The sequence below is a fragment of the Vanacampus margaritifer genome, chromosome 12 (genome assembly GCF_051991255.1).
Source record: "Vanacampus margaritifer isolate UIUO_Vmar chromosome 12, RoL_Vmar_1.0, whole genome shotgun sequence".
NCBI classification, from domain to species: domain Eukaryota; kingdom Metazoa; phylum Chordata; class Actinopteri; order Syngnathiformes; family Syngnathidae; genus Vanacampus; species Vanacampus margaritifer.
In genome coordinates, this window is record NC_135443.1 from 15785101 (window position 1) to 15800575 (window position 15475).

At 39.2% G+C, this 15475-nt stretch overlaps 2 protein-coding genes across 7 annotated transcripts in view; one reads left to right on the forward strand and one right to left on the reverse strand.

Moving 5' to 3' along the window:
- The first annotated feature begins 58 nt into the window (after positions 1 to 58).
- On the forward strand, positions 59 to 4310 carry LOC144062007 (transcription factor 7-like 1-B). Of its 4 annotated transcripts, none has more exons than XM_077582993.1 (8): positions 59 to 210; positions 1034 to 1367; positions 2455 to 2520; positions 2810 to 2874; positions 3327 to 3374; positions 3450 to 3606; positions 3724 to 3831; positions 3909 to 4310. In XM_077582993.1, exons 2-8 carry the CDS (start codon positions 1056 to 1058, stop codon positions 3948 to 3950), a joined length of 798 nt encoding a protein of 265 aa, XP_077439119.1. In that variant the 5' UTR covers positions 59 to 210; positions 1034 to 1055; the 3' UTR covers positions 3951 to 4310. The 4 variants fall into 4 exon arrangements, with proteins under 4 accessions (XP_077439119.1, XP_077439120.1, XP_077439121.1 ...); XM_077582994.1 differs by having other exon boundaries at positions 2813 to 2874; XM_077582995.1 differs by lacking the exon at positions 3327 to 3374 and having other exon boundaries at positions 3432 to 3606.
- Positions 4311 to 5722: 1412 nt separating this feature from the next.
- The window catches only part of map3k4 (mitogen-activated protein kinase kinase kinase 4), a 29606-nt gene continuing 19853 nt past the window's right edge, over positions 5723 to 15475 (reverse strand). For 2 of the 3 annotated variants that reach the window (XM_077582380.1, XM_077582382.1), the window contains exons 12-27: positions 14525 to 14686; positions 14247 to 14380; positions 13345 to 13423; positions 13177 to 13255; positions 12136 to 12226; positions 11773 to 11895; positions 10469 to 10569; positions 10306 to 10386; positions 9735 to 9926; positions 8301 to 8371; positions 8035 to 8151; positions 7788 to 7947; positions 7595 to 7717; positions 7349 to 7455; positions 6624 to 6803; positions 5723 to 6435 (exon numbers count right to left, since the gene is read on the reverse strand). In XM_077582380.1, the coding sequence (XP_077438506.1) occupies positions 6415 to 6435; positions 6624 to 6803; positions 7349 to 7455; positions 7595 to 7717; positions 7788 to 7947; positions 8035 to 8151; positions 8301 to 8371; positions 9735 to 9926; positions 10306 to 10386; positions 10469 to 10569; positions 11773 to 11895; positions 12136 to 12226; positions 13177 to 13255; positions 13345 to 13423; positions 14247 to 14380; positions 14525 to 14686 (1821 nt within the window). In that variant the 3' untranslated portion in view covers positions 5723 to 6414. The remainder of the gene's footprint in view (positions 6436 to 6623; positions 6804 to 7348; positions 7456 to 7594; positions 7718 to 7787; positions 7948 to 8034; positions 8152 to 8300; positions 8372 to 9734; positions 9927 to 10305; positions 10387 to 10468; positions 10570 to 11772; positions 11896 to 12135; positions 12227 to 13176; positions 13256 to 13344; positions 13424 to 14246; positions 14381 to 14524; positions 14687 to 15475) is intronic. The other variant, XM_077582381.1, reaches the window with a different exon arrangement.

The following is a 15475-nucleotide window of genomic DNA, read 5'->3' on the forward strand; positions in this document are numbered from 1 at the left end:
AGTGCGGACGTGATCGACGCAGAGTCGCCGAAGAATGGCATGCACGTAACCATGGCAACACGAAACGTTACAAAGACGTCTTTGACAACACGTGACATAAACAGCGTTCACCATCAAGTTGGTTCTTTGCCGGTTACTTCTGTATTAGTCATCTGCATGTGCAGGTTGAATTCAGCTTCTACCCAAATACTTTATATATAGTCACTTGTGGTAAGTATTAACATAATTTTGGCAATTTGATCAAATAATTCATGGAGCCTTATGATGTTTGCATAAATATACATTATAAGGTACTACTTTTTGCACTAATGCATACTAAACCTCATCAACATTTGAATGTTGGAGCAAATAGTTGATGTTGTAATATAACATTTAGTAGTAGGCCTATGTATTCAGCATTGTTTAAAAGAATGAATTGTACTCAGTATGAAACCGTGTTTATTTCTAATTAGAATGGAATGAATGAATTAGAGATTATCTGATTACTACCCAAAGAAGCCAAGTGTATTTGCTTTATAGTGTTAAAATGACGGGATTCTTGAAAATGCTTGAATCCTCTTAGTTTTAGAAAACAATGTTGTTTTAACATATGACAGTAAAATCAGTTTAACTGTATGGAATATTTTATTACTAGTTACAGTTAAAAAAAAATAAAAAAATAAAAAAGGAATTTGACTTAGAAGGAAAGCAGCAGTAATTCAAAATGTGTGTGTAAGATCTTAGTGTTGCTGCCTGTTTTATACAGCAGAACCTCTAATATTCAACCCAGTTCTTTTAGTGACACTGTTCATATTTTAAAATGAATTTGACTGCCATTGACTGCTATAGCTATCAAGTATCCATGTTATCTTTAAATAGTTTTAAGTAATGAAAATAGCAATAATTTGGTCCACATTAAACTATGTCCATCGTAAAACCTTAATTATTAAGATTTATTTAGCATTTTAACACTGCTGCTGACCCTGTGATACAAGAGTTAAAATTTGTTAACAGCTGTATAGTAGAACTTGAAAATGAAATGTATGCGTTTCAGGAATCTCACTTTTTGCACTAAAATGGAACCGATGCCAAAGGGGGCTTGTGTGGACGAGATGAAATGGTACGAGCTCCTCACTCCGCTCTACGAGCCCCTGGAAGAGATGGGCCACTTGTGCAACACTCGCCCCCCTCCCCCCACACCCAGCGACCCCGCCGACATGCCGCTCGACAATCTCCCCATGTTTACAGGAAGTCAGTACCCGGGGTCGGGTGACTGCTATATCCGGGGAGACAATTTGATGAACATGAACTACAGAGCACCGCTGCATTTGGGTTACATGCACCAGGCTCACCTGAATATTGGCCCAGTTGGTGATGTCACCAAGCAGGTGAGCGTCCATCCAGCCAAGAGGGATTCGCAATGAAAACACTTTCAGTGGAGGAAACTTCAAAGGAATAAAGTTTTTAATTCATATAGTAATAGAATATCAGGAATGCATCACAAAAGTTCTAAACAAATTTTATTGAATGAAAACATTTTTTAATCCCAGAAGACCCCTTACCTTCCAATAGTTATACAGTCCACCCCGCATAGTCACAGTTTAGCACCCATAGATTTGCATATTTAATTTAAAAACAATACCCAAAATATATATATATTTGTCAGTATGTTTTATATTTTATAGGGTTAGGATTTTTTTTTCCCCCAATGCATTTCAATGGACATAAATTATATGGTTATTTTCACATTATTTGCACTCGGTCTGGAGCTCCATGTAAGTCTCGCCTCGGCGAGTGAGGCACATGTACAGGCGCAAAACCTGAGTATGACCCAAAGAACGCAATCCCAGTCAAGCATGCAACTGGAAATGTTGTTCTTTCAGAAATCCCTTCTTGCTACTCTTAAAGATTAGACTTGTGCAGTGTGTGACTAACGGTACTAGATGTCCTATATGGCGAGATTCCCCACACCTTCACCTTAGCTGTGGTTTTCTGTAGTTCATCCGGAGTGATCATGGGCCTCGTGGCTGCCTGTCTGATCAATGCTCTTCTTGTTTGGGCTGAAAATAGAGAGACGGCTGGGTTTTGGTAGGTTAGCAGTGGTCTGATACTCTTCCCCATTTCAATATGGCTGCACTGAGAGAAAAGGGGGTGAATAATTTCACATGCTCTACTTTTCATTTATATATATATATATATATATATATATATATATATATATATATATATATATATATATATATATATATATATATATATATATTCATTCCACTTCATGGCTGTACTTACTTTATATATTTTCTAGAAGCCTTAAATGTGGCAACCGGTCGGCTAATACTTTCAAGAAAGTTGGTAACCCATGTTAAAAGCAAAACAACAAAATATGCTCTACAATTCAGTTGAAAGGGGGCGCTAATTGGGTTGTTTAAAAAATATATACTGTTTTTAAATGTTACGTCTCCACTCTTTCCACAGTATATGAACTATCAGCACCCACCCTATGAGTGGCCTATTAATCACCCGCATGCTCCTACTCCTCCGGTAAGAAACCTACCACCCACCCACAAACATGCTAGCTAACCCGTGACAAGTCAGCACTAGAAAAGCAAGAGGGACAGATTTTTAGTTTGGCTCTCAGATTAGATAACACTTCTTTAAATTATTTAAAGTTCGTTAAGCGTCCATGAACACAAATGAACTTGAGCAGAAATGTTCCAGATGTGTCACAGATACTTGTAGTATTTGTATCATTTGCGTACTGCCACCAGATGGGGAAACGGCGCCATTGCAGCTTATCTGTGTCTGGGTTTTTGTGTGCGTGTGTCTCCAGCAGTTCCATGAAGAAGCTATGATGGTACTGCCAGAGGGTGCAAAGTTACCTCCTGCTGAAATGCCGTAAGTAACACCTCGCCACATGCAGGCACAACTCAATAAATTGGAATATTGTGTGGGAAATGTAAATGGTTGACTATACCACTTGCCCCCTCAAAGTCTGTTGGCATCAGCTGCAGCCACCTGAATGAGAATAAGCGCTATAGAAATGGGAAGGATGGATTTAAATTTTATTTTGTTATTGTTTGAAGTTTGTCAGCATTTTTTGTGTGAATATTTTGTGCTTACAAAAAATCTCAAATGCATTTCAATGGCCGTCAATTATAAGTGTATTTTTGCTGCGTTTGGGCCAGCCTGATCCCTATCGCCTGCGAATGATGTAGAAATAGATCAGAATTCGAAAGTATTTTCCAGGCTTGAATTCCTCTAATATACCTATTTGATGTTTTGAATGTATGCCAAGATACTTATTGAAACAAACCTACAGCAAAATACTTTTGTCTTTCTTGATAAAGGAGCCATACGGATCCTATCACCCCTACAAGAAAGGTCCTGACATCCAAGTATGTTTGAAGAAAAATATTACTCACCAGTATAAATTTCATGTCCTGTTTGTTTAGATTTTTTTGTTTCACTAGAAAAAGGAAACGTGAAGGCCAGGAAGATGAAGATAAGGTGTACATTAAAAAGCCACCTAACGCGTTTATGATATTCCGGAAGGAGCAGAGGGAAAATGTTATGGCGCAGTTGAACATCCGTGACAGTGCTGTGGCCAATAAGGTCTTGGGTCACATGGTGAGTATGTAGCCTACCATAACTTTAGGCTCCAAAATGTGAAGCTTCATGCATAGTTATCTGATGTCAATCTGGAGTTTGTTGATTGACAAAAGTGTGTGGTTGGCATGTCAACAGTGGAAATCGCTGTCAGAGAAGGAGCAGGAGAAGTATTACCAGCTCGCCGATGCTGAAAAACGCCTCCACACCCAACTGCATCCCAACTGGTCCTGCACAGACAATTACGTGGGTCCAGCCACCGTGGACATGCATCAGTAGCTTGGCGAGTGTTGTCGTGTTACCCACTGTGGTTGTGTTTTCAGGGCCGGAAGAGAAGAAAGCAGAGGAGCAGAGTGGCTCCCTAAGAAAATCTACCAAACAAACTGCTGAGGCTCCTTCTGTCACTTGACATACTGTTCTAGCGTTTGACTTTGTTACAAGTCATTTGAAGCTCTATTGACTGAGCTGGAAAGTGCTCAGCAAGTTCATTAATTTTAAACAGGGACTAATTAAACCTCGTTGTTATGAGAGGGAAAAAAAGGGCATTTTTAGTCATGTTATGTTGTTTGTGCAATGATAGCTTTTACACAGTTCTTCGTTATCGGTTTTCGTACTGTCGCCACTATTGCTGTGTGAGCGAATGATCTCCAAAGAAATTGAACAAGCTTTTAAATAAGCTTAATGTCCACATTTCAATGAATAAATTTATACATTTATGAAAACTATTCTGACTGGAATCATCTTTATTTTGAATCGCTGGCATTTTTGTGTTTTGTTGTTGTTCCCTCACCAGCATGTGTGCTTCTTATGGCGCCCCCTCTCAACATTAGTTGGCACTACAATGCATTTAAGGTGCAGTATTTTGAAGTCATTTAAAAAGGATAATTGGCTGAGCCATTTTCAGCAGTAAAAGGTTAATATTTGGTCCAGAATAAATTTTATAAGCACTATTTTCCATGCACTATTAATACCTTAAAATAAAAAAAATTCCACTTTCTGTCGACTGAAGATGACATCACCTGTGCTGAGAGGCAACGATCAATCATGGCTCAGTTTGCTGACCAAACTCAGAAACCAGGTGAGATATGATTGGTCGTTACCTACTTCCTCAGCACAGGTGATGTCATCTTCAGTTGACGGCAAGTGGAAAAAAGTTTTTAAAAAAGGGATACTTGACTCATTGAGCCAATTTCAGCAGTAAAAACGTCATATTTTGTCCAGAATGAATTTTAATTTTTCTTGTACAATTAATAACACTATTTTTTCCACTTAGGTAACGACCGATCATGGCTCACCTGTTTTCTGTGTTTGGTCAGCAAACTGAGCCATGATTGATCGTTACCTATTTCCTCAGCACAGGTGATGTCATCTTCAGTGGAAAGCAAGTGGGAAAATTAGTCTTTAAAGGTATTCATTTTTTATGAAAAATAATGAAGTTATCACATTATAGACAAAATGTTATCTTCTTACTGTTGTAAATGGCTCAGTGAGTCAAGTTTCCCTTAAAAGGTATTGTACATGAAAAATAATGGCGCTATCAAATTATGCTGCATTCGAGGATGGTCGGAAGTCGGATATATCGAGTTGGTGGTAGTTCTGACCGGAAAGCGTTTGAGGCTAAAGTAAACAATGAAAATAGTGATAAATAGTTTTATTTTGGTCCTCAAAATATATTTTGACCTCCACCAAAATTGCCTTCTCGCAATTTTGCTTCATTTGTTTTCATACAGTTTAGTAGTTCACCGTATAATTTCATGCAGGGAGATAGCGGCATACTGTCACGTATGTTGTGTTACGTAGTTATGTCGAATATGAATGAAAAAAGTTTTAAACTCGTATAAATTGTGTTTTACCATTCACGGTCTGTGTTTCCAAAGAAGCCACCATTGTAGAGTGACGTCACAGTCTGTCGTTTTTTTCAACTTCGCAAGTGGAATTTCCTGGTTTGAACTCGGCAAAGTCTGACTTCCGACAATCTTCGAATGCAGCATTGATTCCGGACAAAATACCAACTTTTTACTGTTGAAAATGGCTCAATGAGTCAAGTATCCTTTTAATGTAAATGTCATAAATAATATTGAGGGCCTCAGACTGCCTTTGTATTGAAAACAAGCACAACCCTCTTTTAAAGAATATCCTCTTTTAAAAAATGATTGGTTTATTAATATTGTTTGTACATAGCAAACACTAAGAGCAGCAGAGGATCATGTGTGTAGAGCAGCAGAGAGCAAAGGCAGGCCATATTTCTCTTCATTTGGGCTGCACCAGTTCATATGACCAGCTTTTTTTACCAGTAACTTGACATTTACTCCTCAACAAAATCAAAGACATCATAAAAAAATCCTTCCCGTTGCTCACACTTGGCAAGTGATAAATTAATATGAATATTTGGATGGTGTTTTCAGTTCATGTCATAAAAATTGCAGTTCCTTCCATTTGGCAACACTTTCCCATCCTGCCTCTCAAAGGTCAACTGAAATGAGATTTTCCCCTCTACTCAACTAACTGCCCCCTTGGGTAAACAGTTTAAAAGTGCCATAAGGTGTTCTACTCCCCCCCTCCCCCCCATCCCTTCCCATTTGCTTAAAAAATGCTCTCAATGCCTTTTCAGAGGTCTGTTCGCCAATGAGAATAATTTTAACTTTACAATATTGTTTATACAAGAATGAATGCAGATGAATACATTATATACACTTTAAAGTCACAAAGGTCCGTTTGTCCTCTGCTTGGATTTGCGTTCCTCAGTTTCACTGCATGTGCCTTGAGCCAAAATGTCCACTAAGTCCATAGTTGTGTGGTCAACAGTGTGTGTGCTGGAAAGTCCGAAAGTCACTCTTCATCCGTACACACCTGAAGCAAGACAGGAGATAAGATTACATGAGGTGAGTAAAGCGCCAAAGTGGCAAGGACATTTGTTAATACGGGATTCAATGATGGAACAATATGTCATTTTATAGTGGCTGTGTATGTTTACGTAACTAGCAAATAAATATTTCCACTATTTGAGGAAATACTATGTGACATTGAGGCCCACTGACCTTAACGAAGGGGTGGTCGAGCAGTGCGCTGGCTGTCCACCGTCGTTTTGGTTCGCTCTCCAGACAGTGGCCCAGGAAGTCCTTGCCCTCTCTGCTCAGCTTCTCGGGGATGGGGGGCTTATGGCCCATGCCCACTTTGTACATGATCTGAAAGTTGTGCTCATACTCGTGCCACGGTCTCTGCACATAAAGAAAAAAAAAGGGAGATGGATTAGAATTTAGAAATCACACATTGAAAGTGAAGTCAATCCCAATAAATGCCTTGACAAAAAAAACGCTATTTTGATGAATATTTGCGTTTGTGTTCAGCAGCAAAGTCCACCTGTTTTAGCCATCTCAAGGGGCGGCCATTTTGTCACTTGCTGTCGACTGAAATTTTCAGTCGAAAGCAAGTGACAAAATGGCCGCCACACTGAGATGGATAAAAAACGGGTGGATTTTGCGCTTTACTCATATTCCAAACGCAATATTAGTCAGAATGTGTTTAGACTTGTGGACCACATACAACATATTGTAAAAAAAAAAAAAAAATAAAATAAAAAAATAATAATTGGGGGTTGACTTGCAAATAAGATATTGCCTGCTTGAAATCCCTGAAAGAATTGCATGAGGGCTACAATATGATGTGGTTTAATCATAGAAGTACAACTACGCCCTCTAGTGGCTGTGAAGCACATTGAAGCCATTTTACCATGAAGTACTATTTTTTTGTGATTGGTTCTCACCTTTCCTGTGACCATCTCAATGAGGACACAGCCTAAACTCCAGATGTCTGCCGCCCTGCCATGACCTTCGCCTTTTGCTCTAGTGATGACCTCAGGTGCCATGTATGCTGTATGAGATGAGGTGGAAAAAATGAGAAACAGGTTTAACTGGAAATTACAGCATTTAGCAGAAATATAATCAACGGCCATAACAACAACAGCGCTTTTTTATTAATCGTAGAATTTAAAGTTAAGACGTGGCCTTACCGGCTGTCCCCAGGGTGCTGTTGACCTCGCCCGGCATGGTCTGAGTGTTGTTTCTTAACTTGACAGAGCAGCCAAAATCACCCAGTTTGATGAGGCCAGAAGACGTCAAAAAGATGTTGGCTCCTGATAAAAGTGTCGTCGTTAGGAAGAGAACAAGACAGAAAGGTGCGCCAAAGACTTTTTGGATCCTGACCCTTGATGTCTCTGTGGACAATGCCGTGTTCATGGAGGACATTGATGGCGGTGGTGATTTGTTTACTGTACAGCCTGATGACGTGCTCCTGCAGACCAAGTCTGGAAACTTCCTCCAACGTGCCCTCGTCACAGTACTCCATGAAGATGTACATTTCCTCCTGACGGGTTATCGATACCCAAGCTGGTTTTAGCAAACAAACAGTGGCTGACAGAGGGAGGAGTGGCGAGGAACAACCAAAGCTTACCCTGTGGAGCTCCACTCCAAAGTATCGCACCAGGTTCGGGTGCTTAATGCCTTCAAAGATTTTCAGCTCGTCTGCCGTCTCTTTGATTGTTTTGTGATCGTTTGGCTGGAATCTGATCTGCAGACACATGGGGAATAAAAAAAGAATGTGTCTTTTTTCTTATTGTTGAAACGTTAAGTCAAATTATATGGTATGTGTTCTCAGGGTCCACCGCAAAAAATGAACTTTAGCGCTGCGTGTCAGTAGGCACTACCTAGGCTACAAACCTCTTTCATGGCCATGAGTTCTCCAGTGTCAACGTTGATGCAGGTGTACACTTTCCCATACTGGCCTTCACCTGTTGGCAAAAACACATCAGACGTGCACCATAATCGGAATTTAGAGTTATGTTCATTGATTGAGTGTGTTAAAACTAGGGGTGTCAGACGATTAAAGTTTTTAATCGTAATTAATCGCAATAGTTAACTCACAATGACAATAATTTCTGGACTATAAGGCGCACCTGACTATAATCCACGCTAGCTAAATTTGGGGAATACTCGAGTTTGTTACACATATAAACCGCAGGTGTTTTAATGTTATCGCACCGGGTTCCCGCTACTTTCTTTTCCATAATGAGGGCACAAATTGTCTCACTCTCGTTCTGTCTCCTACTGTATTTGGGCTCACTGACGCTCTGCCGCTTCCTTTATAGTGCGCCCCCTTGTAATCTGATGGATAAACCGCACCTTTGTATTAGCCGCAGGGTCGAATGCAAGTGAAAAAAGTAGCGGCTTATAGTCCAGAAATTACTGTAATCACATATTTTATATTTGTTCTAAATGTACAATAAAAAAAAAATTCTACGTTTTTATACTCTTGTTAACATAAAAGTGGAAAAAATTAAACTAATAGAAATATGTCTGCATCTTTTCGTCATTGATACAGTAATTTCATAACTCATAAAACTGTGTTAAAATTAAAAGATGCACAGTACTGTAAAAAAAAACAACAAGTGTGGTATTGATTTGTTTATTTTTCTGCCACTAGATGACGTAATTGTATTTGTAAGACGGTAACAGCTTAGTTTTTTCTTTTCATATTAAGAGCTATATAATTATTAACATGATGTAACTTGTGAAATTCTGCACATTTTTAAAACTGTCAAATACAACTTGACCTCGGGCGGTGCAATTAATTAAAATTCTATTTTAATTTCAATTATTACATTCCAAAAGAAAGAAAGAAAAAAAATAATACATTTTGTTTCATCCAAAAGGAACTTGCATATTTATAGTGTATTTAAGAATTGTATTTGTCATAATATAACGTTTAAACATTTTCTTGTTTTGTACCAAAAAATAAAGGATCGTGATTAACATTTTGTTAATAATGAAGCAGCCCCAACTTGACCCCAGTCTCAACAAATATATGCATTATTATTAAATTTATCACTGCTAAATTTTGACGTGGACGTGTCTGCTGTGTTACGACTGGAATTCCCCCTGGACAGGCTTTTCAAGTAAGGGGCGGTCATTAATCGCGTGTTTAAAAAAATTAGCGTTGTTAAATGAACTTTAAATTAACTCAAAATTAACACACTCATTTTGATACCCCTAGTTAAAACATTAGAAAAGAAAGAAAACATTTTGAAATACGGCTGTAACATAAAATGCAAAAGAAGCAAAGTTCTGGTGTAGCAAAAGAACAACGGTTCTCACCGATCTTGTTTCCCCTCTGCCACTTGAAAGTGACCTTCCTGAGGCCGACGTGCATCACGTTGTCGTAAGACTTGGGCGTGTGACACACTTGGCCGATGATGTTGCGCTGTTTCATAACGGCATAGCGGTTCTCCTCAAACTTGCGGATGGACCGCCGGACGGCCTCCATCGGGCTCTGCCGGGCTGCAGAGTCTGACGCAAAGGAAGAACACAAATGAAGTCAAAAAGATGTGACGACATCTCTACTCATTACTCTCAACTCAAAATTCACAGGCACAACTCTACTCACGTCTACTTCAACTTCTAAAAATATCAAAACAATTACCACAGTATTTTGGATTATGTGGGCATTAAGACGACTTCTCACCATACATTTGTGCTTATAAGTTTACATACCCCTAGTAAACGTATGTCTTGTTTCTCAAGAATATTTAAATCTACTACACTGCTGTATTTTATGTTTGGTCACGATCGTGTTTGGAGTGCACTTTTTTTTTTTTTAGGTGGTACTTGGTGTAAAGATTTTTAGGAAAAACTGGCCCATACAAGCCCATGCTATAATTCAGTTCACCTTTGGATTGGCTGATGAAGGTGCGGAGCTCCCAGCTCATGCGCATGTTGCTATTGGATTCTCCCTTTGGATAAGAAGGTTCTGTTGGAAAACAGTGTGGAATTAAATATTTAAGGAATAAAGCAGCATGACGTGACCAGTGTCAACCTATAAGCGCGCCCACCTTCTCTGTCCTCTGTGGGGCTTGAATGGCGGCTCAGCGACTTGAAATTCAACTCTGCTGCAACAGTTGACAGGCGGTCGTTCTCGTGGAAACTGGATACCCTGCAAGGACACGGTAGACTTTTTTTTTTTTTTTTAAGTATAGTTGACAAAACTTGGGATACAGTGAACCCCCGTTCTACTGTAGAAGCAGTTGTTTTAAGGTTTGTAATCACTGTAACATCTATGCTAATTTCTGTTAGCCTAATATGTTAGCATTAAACTAGCTTGCTTTCATGAGATGGAAATGTGCTTTTGTTGAACATTTTGGTGTTCATTTAAACAATGTATGACTCTCTTTAGTTTTGTATGTCCAGTTATTTTCCTATGAGCGTGACAAAGCCCGAAGCATATTTAGAGAATTGTGCGAGTCTGACATTAAATGAACAGGCGTGTGTTGTAATCTGTTTTAATGTGTTTAAACCACATGGATGGGGTAAAACTTTTTTTTAATGTATAGGCGTCTCTATTGACGGCTTTTCACCTACTGCAGGTGTATCCCCCTCTGGGAGTTCACTGTTCTTCCAATAATTTTCCAATCAAATAATGAATACATCCGTTAAACTATTTAGCAAATGCATACTTTTTCTCAGCATATAAGCTACAACCATTTGACACATGAAAGCAGCTGCGCACATGTTGTCCCTCAGCATTCAGCATGAAATCAGAAAATTAATAGCAGAGGCAAAGGTCTAGTGGCAGCACGTCACCAGCGTCAAAAGCAAGAGATTCGCATTGAAGCACTAAAAGCAGCCCATTCTTGTCATTCCCACACACAACGCAGCAGGCAGTTGCTTCCATTGACACCACGTGACTTATGAAAACCTGATTGATTGTGGCATTGGGACGTACAAAAACAAACAAAAAAAAAATCATCTTTGTACTGGATTGACTGATTTTCTGTATTGTGCATACGCATTACGCACAAGTTGTCAATTTTCCAAGGCTACTAATAAAAAAAGAGTGCATATTAAAATTTACTATATGTAGAAACTGAAGATTTTTTTTATTCACTTCCATTTTTCACAAATTCGTTGCATAAGTCCAGCAGCAAATGTTACTCTCAGGAAACACCTTATTATCACTTAAGTCAATTAAAAAAATTTAAGGAAGGCAGCAAAATAACGACACCTTTTGTGTGAACGTGATGTTTTTTTGTTTTTTTTTTCAATGTACAGAAATGCAAAGTGCTGTGAGTAGATTTTGGTTGAGGATGTCTTGGCCTTTTGTTTTCTTTCTCGTGGCCGACCAGGGGAGAAGGGCTACCTGACGTCATTGGGGGTGCCGCCGGGAGCTTTGGCGTGTCCGTGTTCCCCCGGGCCCTGTGGGATGGGCCGAGGGCCGTTGGGGAAAAGCTGATTCCGGAGGTCGCAGGGGAGACTTCGAGAGCTGCGTGGTAAAAACAGACACACTGAAGAGCTCCACCTGGGAGGAGCCAGTTGTCTTCAGTCGGACGTGCGCGAACGTGAGTGTGGATATGTGGCTGGGTGCTTCACTCAAACACACTCACATGAGCACACACACACACATGCTCCATTAGTAGTCATTAGAAGCAAAGGGAGCCAGAAGCAATGAAGCAATGAAGGAAAGAACAAAACCGTTTTCTTCAATGAGTGACTAATCACCAACCTGAACCCTTCGGCATTAGGGATGAAAAGATTTGGATTTGGTGGGTCACTGTGACAGCGAGGAACTTTAGGCCGAGGGCTACTTCTGGGTGCTGGAAATACAAACAAATGCAGAGTTTAAAGCGGAAGGCAACACAATTTTTTATTTTTTATTTTTTTTACAATAATGTATTCTATTCAGCCCCACAAGTCAAAATATGGTATTCTGGGTGATATTGTGTTAGTGGAATATGAGCTAAGCAGCAAAATCCAGCCGTTTTTTTCCAACTCAGGGGGCGGCCATTTTGCCATTTGCTGTTGACTGAAAATGTTATCAATGTTGCTCAGGTCTCAGGTAACAACCAATCACAGCTCAGCTTCAGAAAACAGGTAAGCTGTGATTGGTCGTTGCCTGAGCCCTGAGCAACATTGATGTCATCTTCAGTCGACAGCAAGTAGCACAATGGCCGCCCCGAGATGGATAATAATGGATGGATTTTGCTTCATAACTCATATTCCACAAATGTAATATTAATCAGAATGTCATGTTTAGACTAGTAAGGTCACATATAACATTATTGTCAATAAATGTTGAAGGTTGACTTGAATCCGGGAAAGGGACTTAGAGAGCAGCTCACGTGTGAAGAGCCTCAGCATTCAGAGAAAGTTCCATTCATGATAAACTAAATAAACAAAACCAAATCAACCACAAAGGCTGGAACTATATTTCTAAAATGTAAAATACGTCAAGAAAAAATAAAGCCATTGTGCAATTTTAATTTCCTTAACGGTAAGAAAACTTGTGATTCATAATGTATTGACTAGATTAATACAATATTAAATATTTCTATGTCTTGATGAATCATCTTCACCTAAAGATCACTGCTAGGCAATGATGTCTTTGTAAATGACAATTGTATGTGCTCCCAGTGTCTGTGCAAATATTATGGAAATGCTTCATTTAATGGCAATGGTGGTCGGCTTTGTATCACAACACACCATAGAACATAAAAACTCATCCTCAAATGGAAGCAGCAGAAGTGGATTATTTTTATTATCTCACCCATGTAGTGGCCAGTGACCGGGCTATGAGGTTTGCCAATCACATGTCCGATGCATTCGTTCATCAACGCTTGTAAATTCTGCAGGGAGAAAACCAGTAGTCAATCCAGCAACATCATTTCAAGCGTACTGAGATGATTAGTTAAAGAGATTTTCTTTTCTTGTTTACCAGGAAGTCCTCCTCTGGTAATGCTGATATGAAGGCAGGTTCAATAGCTTGAAGAAAGTCAAAGCCTTGAGTGGCCCACCTGTGGAAACAAGTGGAACAATTGACAGTAAACATATTGACAGTAAACATTCAAATCTGATTCTATACAAAATCGGGAATTGCTTTGCTTTGTCTTGAGGTTGTTCTCACATGCTGGAATGAGCATCTCAGTCAATTCAAGTCAATTCTTTAGCGGTTCTTTTTCGGTGGTCTAAATTGTGGCTTACATGCTGTCACAGATGATGAGAAATTGGCTCGTACACAAGTTTCGGTTGGATATTAGACAATCTTATGAAAAGCATCACTGTGCGATATTGTTATTACTGCAGTTATTGTAAAACAGACTAGCCGTGGGAGCATGTTAAAAAACTAAAAAGAGCAAAAACTTAGAGACCATATTTTAACCAATAAATTGCATGATTCAAGTTGTCAAATGACATGACAGATTTTGAATGAAAATTAAAACTTTTCAATAAACATGTTAAAAATAAACCTCTAAGACAGTGTCAAACAAAACTGTGTAATATTTGCAAATTTAGCACCGTCAGTTGTATTGGTCCTCATTAGATTAGATGTGTTGCTTAAAATTCCAAACATACCACACAGCAGGACAAATAATTAGTTTATGAGGGTGCATGGTGAGTTGGAAGTGTTTAAAGTTCAATGGAGATAGTGAATCTTGATACACCAGTAGGGCGGCTTATTCATAAGTGCATTGCAAGTTTGTTGTGAGCGCCAACAGACATCAAGCAACACGCTGATACCAATGAATGGTTGCTGAGATCCACACAAAGGCTGGGTGACCTCTGTCCCCGTGCTATAAAAGAAGAAAGGTCATGACGTCACACTCGTCGGAGTCTTACCTGGGCTTGGTGCCGCGACCACTCTCGCACTTAGTCAGGACGTACGTCATCCACTTTCGAGCAAAGGCTATGTAGCGCTCGCCAATCCTCTGCCTGTACTCCCCTGACATGAGGCGGACCACTTCCTTGTGGTACTGTGGACAACAACACTTTATATTTAACGTGAAATATTATACAGTGCATCAATGAGGTCATAAAAAGATCACAATTTCATTTCCTCAAATGCAACATTCTAGTCACCACTGTATATTTATTTGTACGCCTTTGTTGCTTTTTACCTCAAAGGCGAAGTTGTAGCCCTGGATCATGGCCTCTCTGTAATACTGCTGCAAAGTGGACGACTCGGACTCCTCCACCTCGGCCTTGATCTCCGATGTGAACATGTACTCCACTCGGTCGATGGCTGAGCTGATTTTAATGCAGAGTTGCAGGGCTTCGTCCTAAATGCACATGCACAAAAATAGACACAAAGGGGGAGAAATTAATTGCTAAGTTTTATAATAGTAAGTATGCAAGTACAGGTAAGTATAATTCATTTGTGTAATTACATGAAACATTTTCATTTATTGTTTTGATTTTAGCCCAATTGTTTGATCTATAATACAGTATGTCATCATGGACTACTACAGTAGTATTCTAATTCAGAGTTAAAATAAATGTTTATGGGAAGCACCAAAAAAAAGCACCTCTGAAGTTGCACAAAGATACAACATTCGAACAATAACATTTTTCTTTTACATACATACGGCCTGCTCTGTTCTTCAAAGTGGCCCACAGGGCACTCACATGATCAGGAGGCCTGTAATATTTTTTGCAGAGCCACTTTTCCTAAATTTGGTTGAACCCTTTTTTATCCATTTACCTAATTCATTATCAAAACAAAAATATATTTTTTTTTTTTAATATTTTTTTCAGATCGAAACCAGTACAAGTACTCGAGTAGTCACCAATACCAAGTACGAATACCACTAGTACTTTTGATATATAAAATTTCCACAAACAAAAAATGACAGATCATTTTAAGGAAAGACCTATACTGTATATGCCAAATTAAAAATTTTCCTCAAAGGGAAGTCAACCCAAAAATATTCTTTACAATAACATGTTCTATGCAGCCCCACTAGTCAAACCACGGTATTCCGATTAATATTGCATTTGTGGAATATGAATTAAGCAGCAAAATTCTGCCGTTTTTATCCATCTCAGGGGTCGGCCATTTTGTCAGTTGC

Excerpts from the sequence above, each read along its gene's own strand:
- LOC144062007 (XM_077582993.1), top strand. The coding sequence starts at position 1,056 with ATGGAACCGATGCCAAAGGGGGCTTGTGTGGACGAGATGAAATGGTAC. Across the intron at positions 2,521-2,809 it reads CGCATGCTCCTACTCCTCCG|CAGTTCCATGAAGAAGCTAT; the intron begins GTAAGAAACCTA and ends GTGTGTCTCCAG. Across the intron at positions 3,375-3,449 it reads AGAAAGGTCCTGACATCCAA|AAAAAGGAAACGTGAAGGCC; the intron begins GTATGTTTGAAG and ends TTGTTTCACTAG.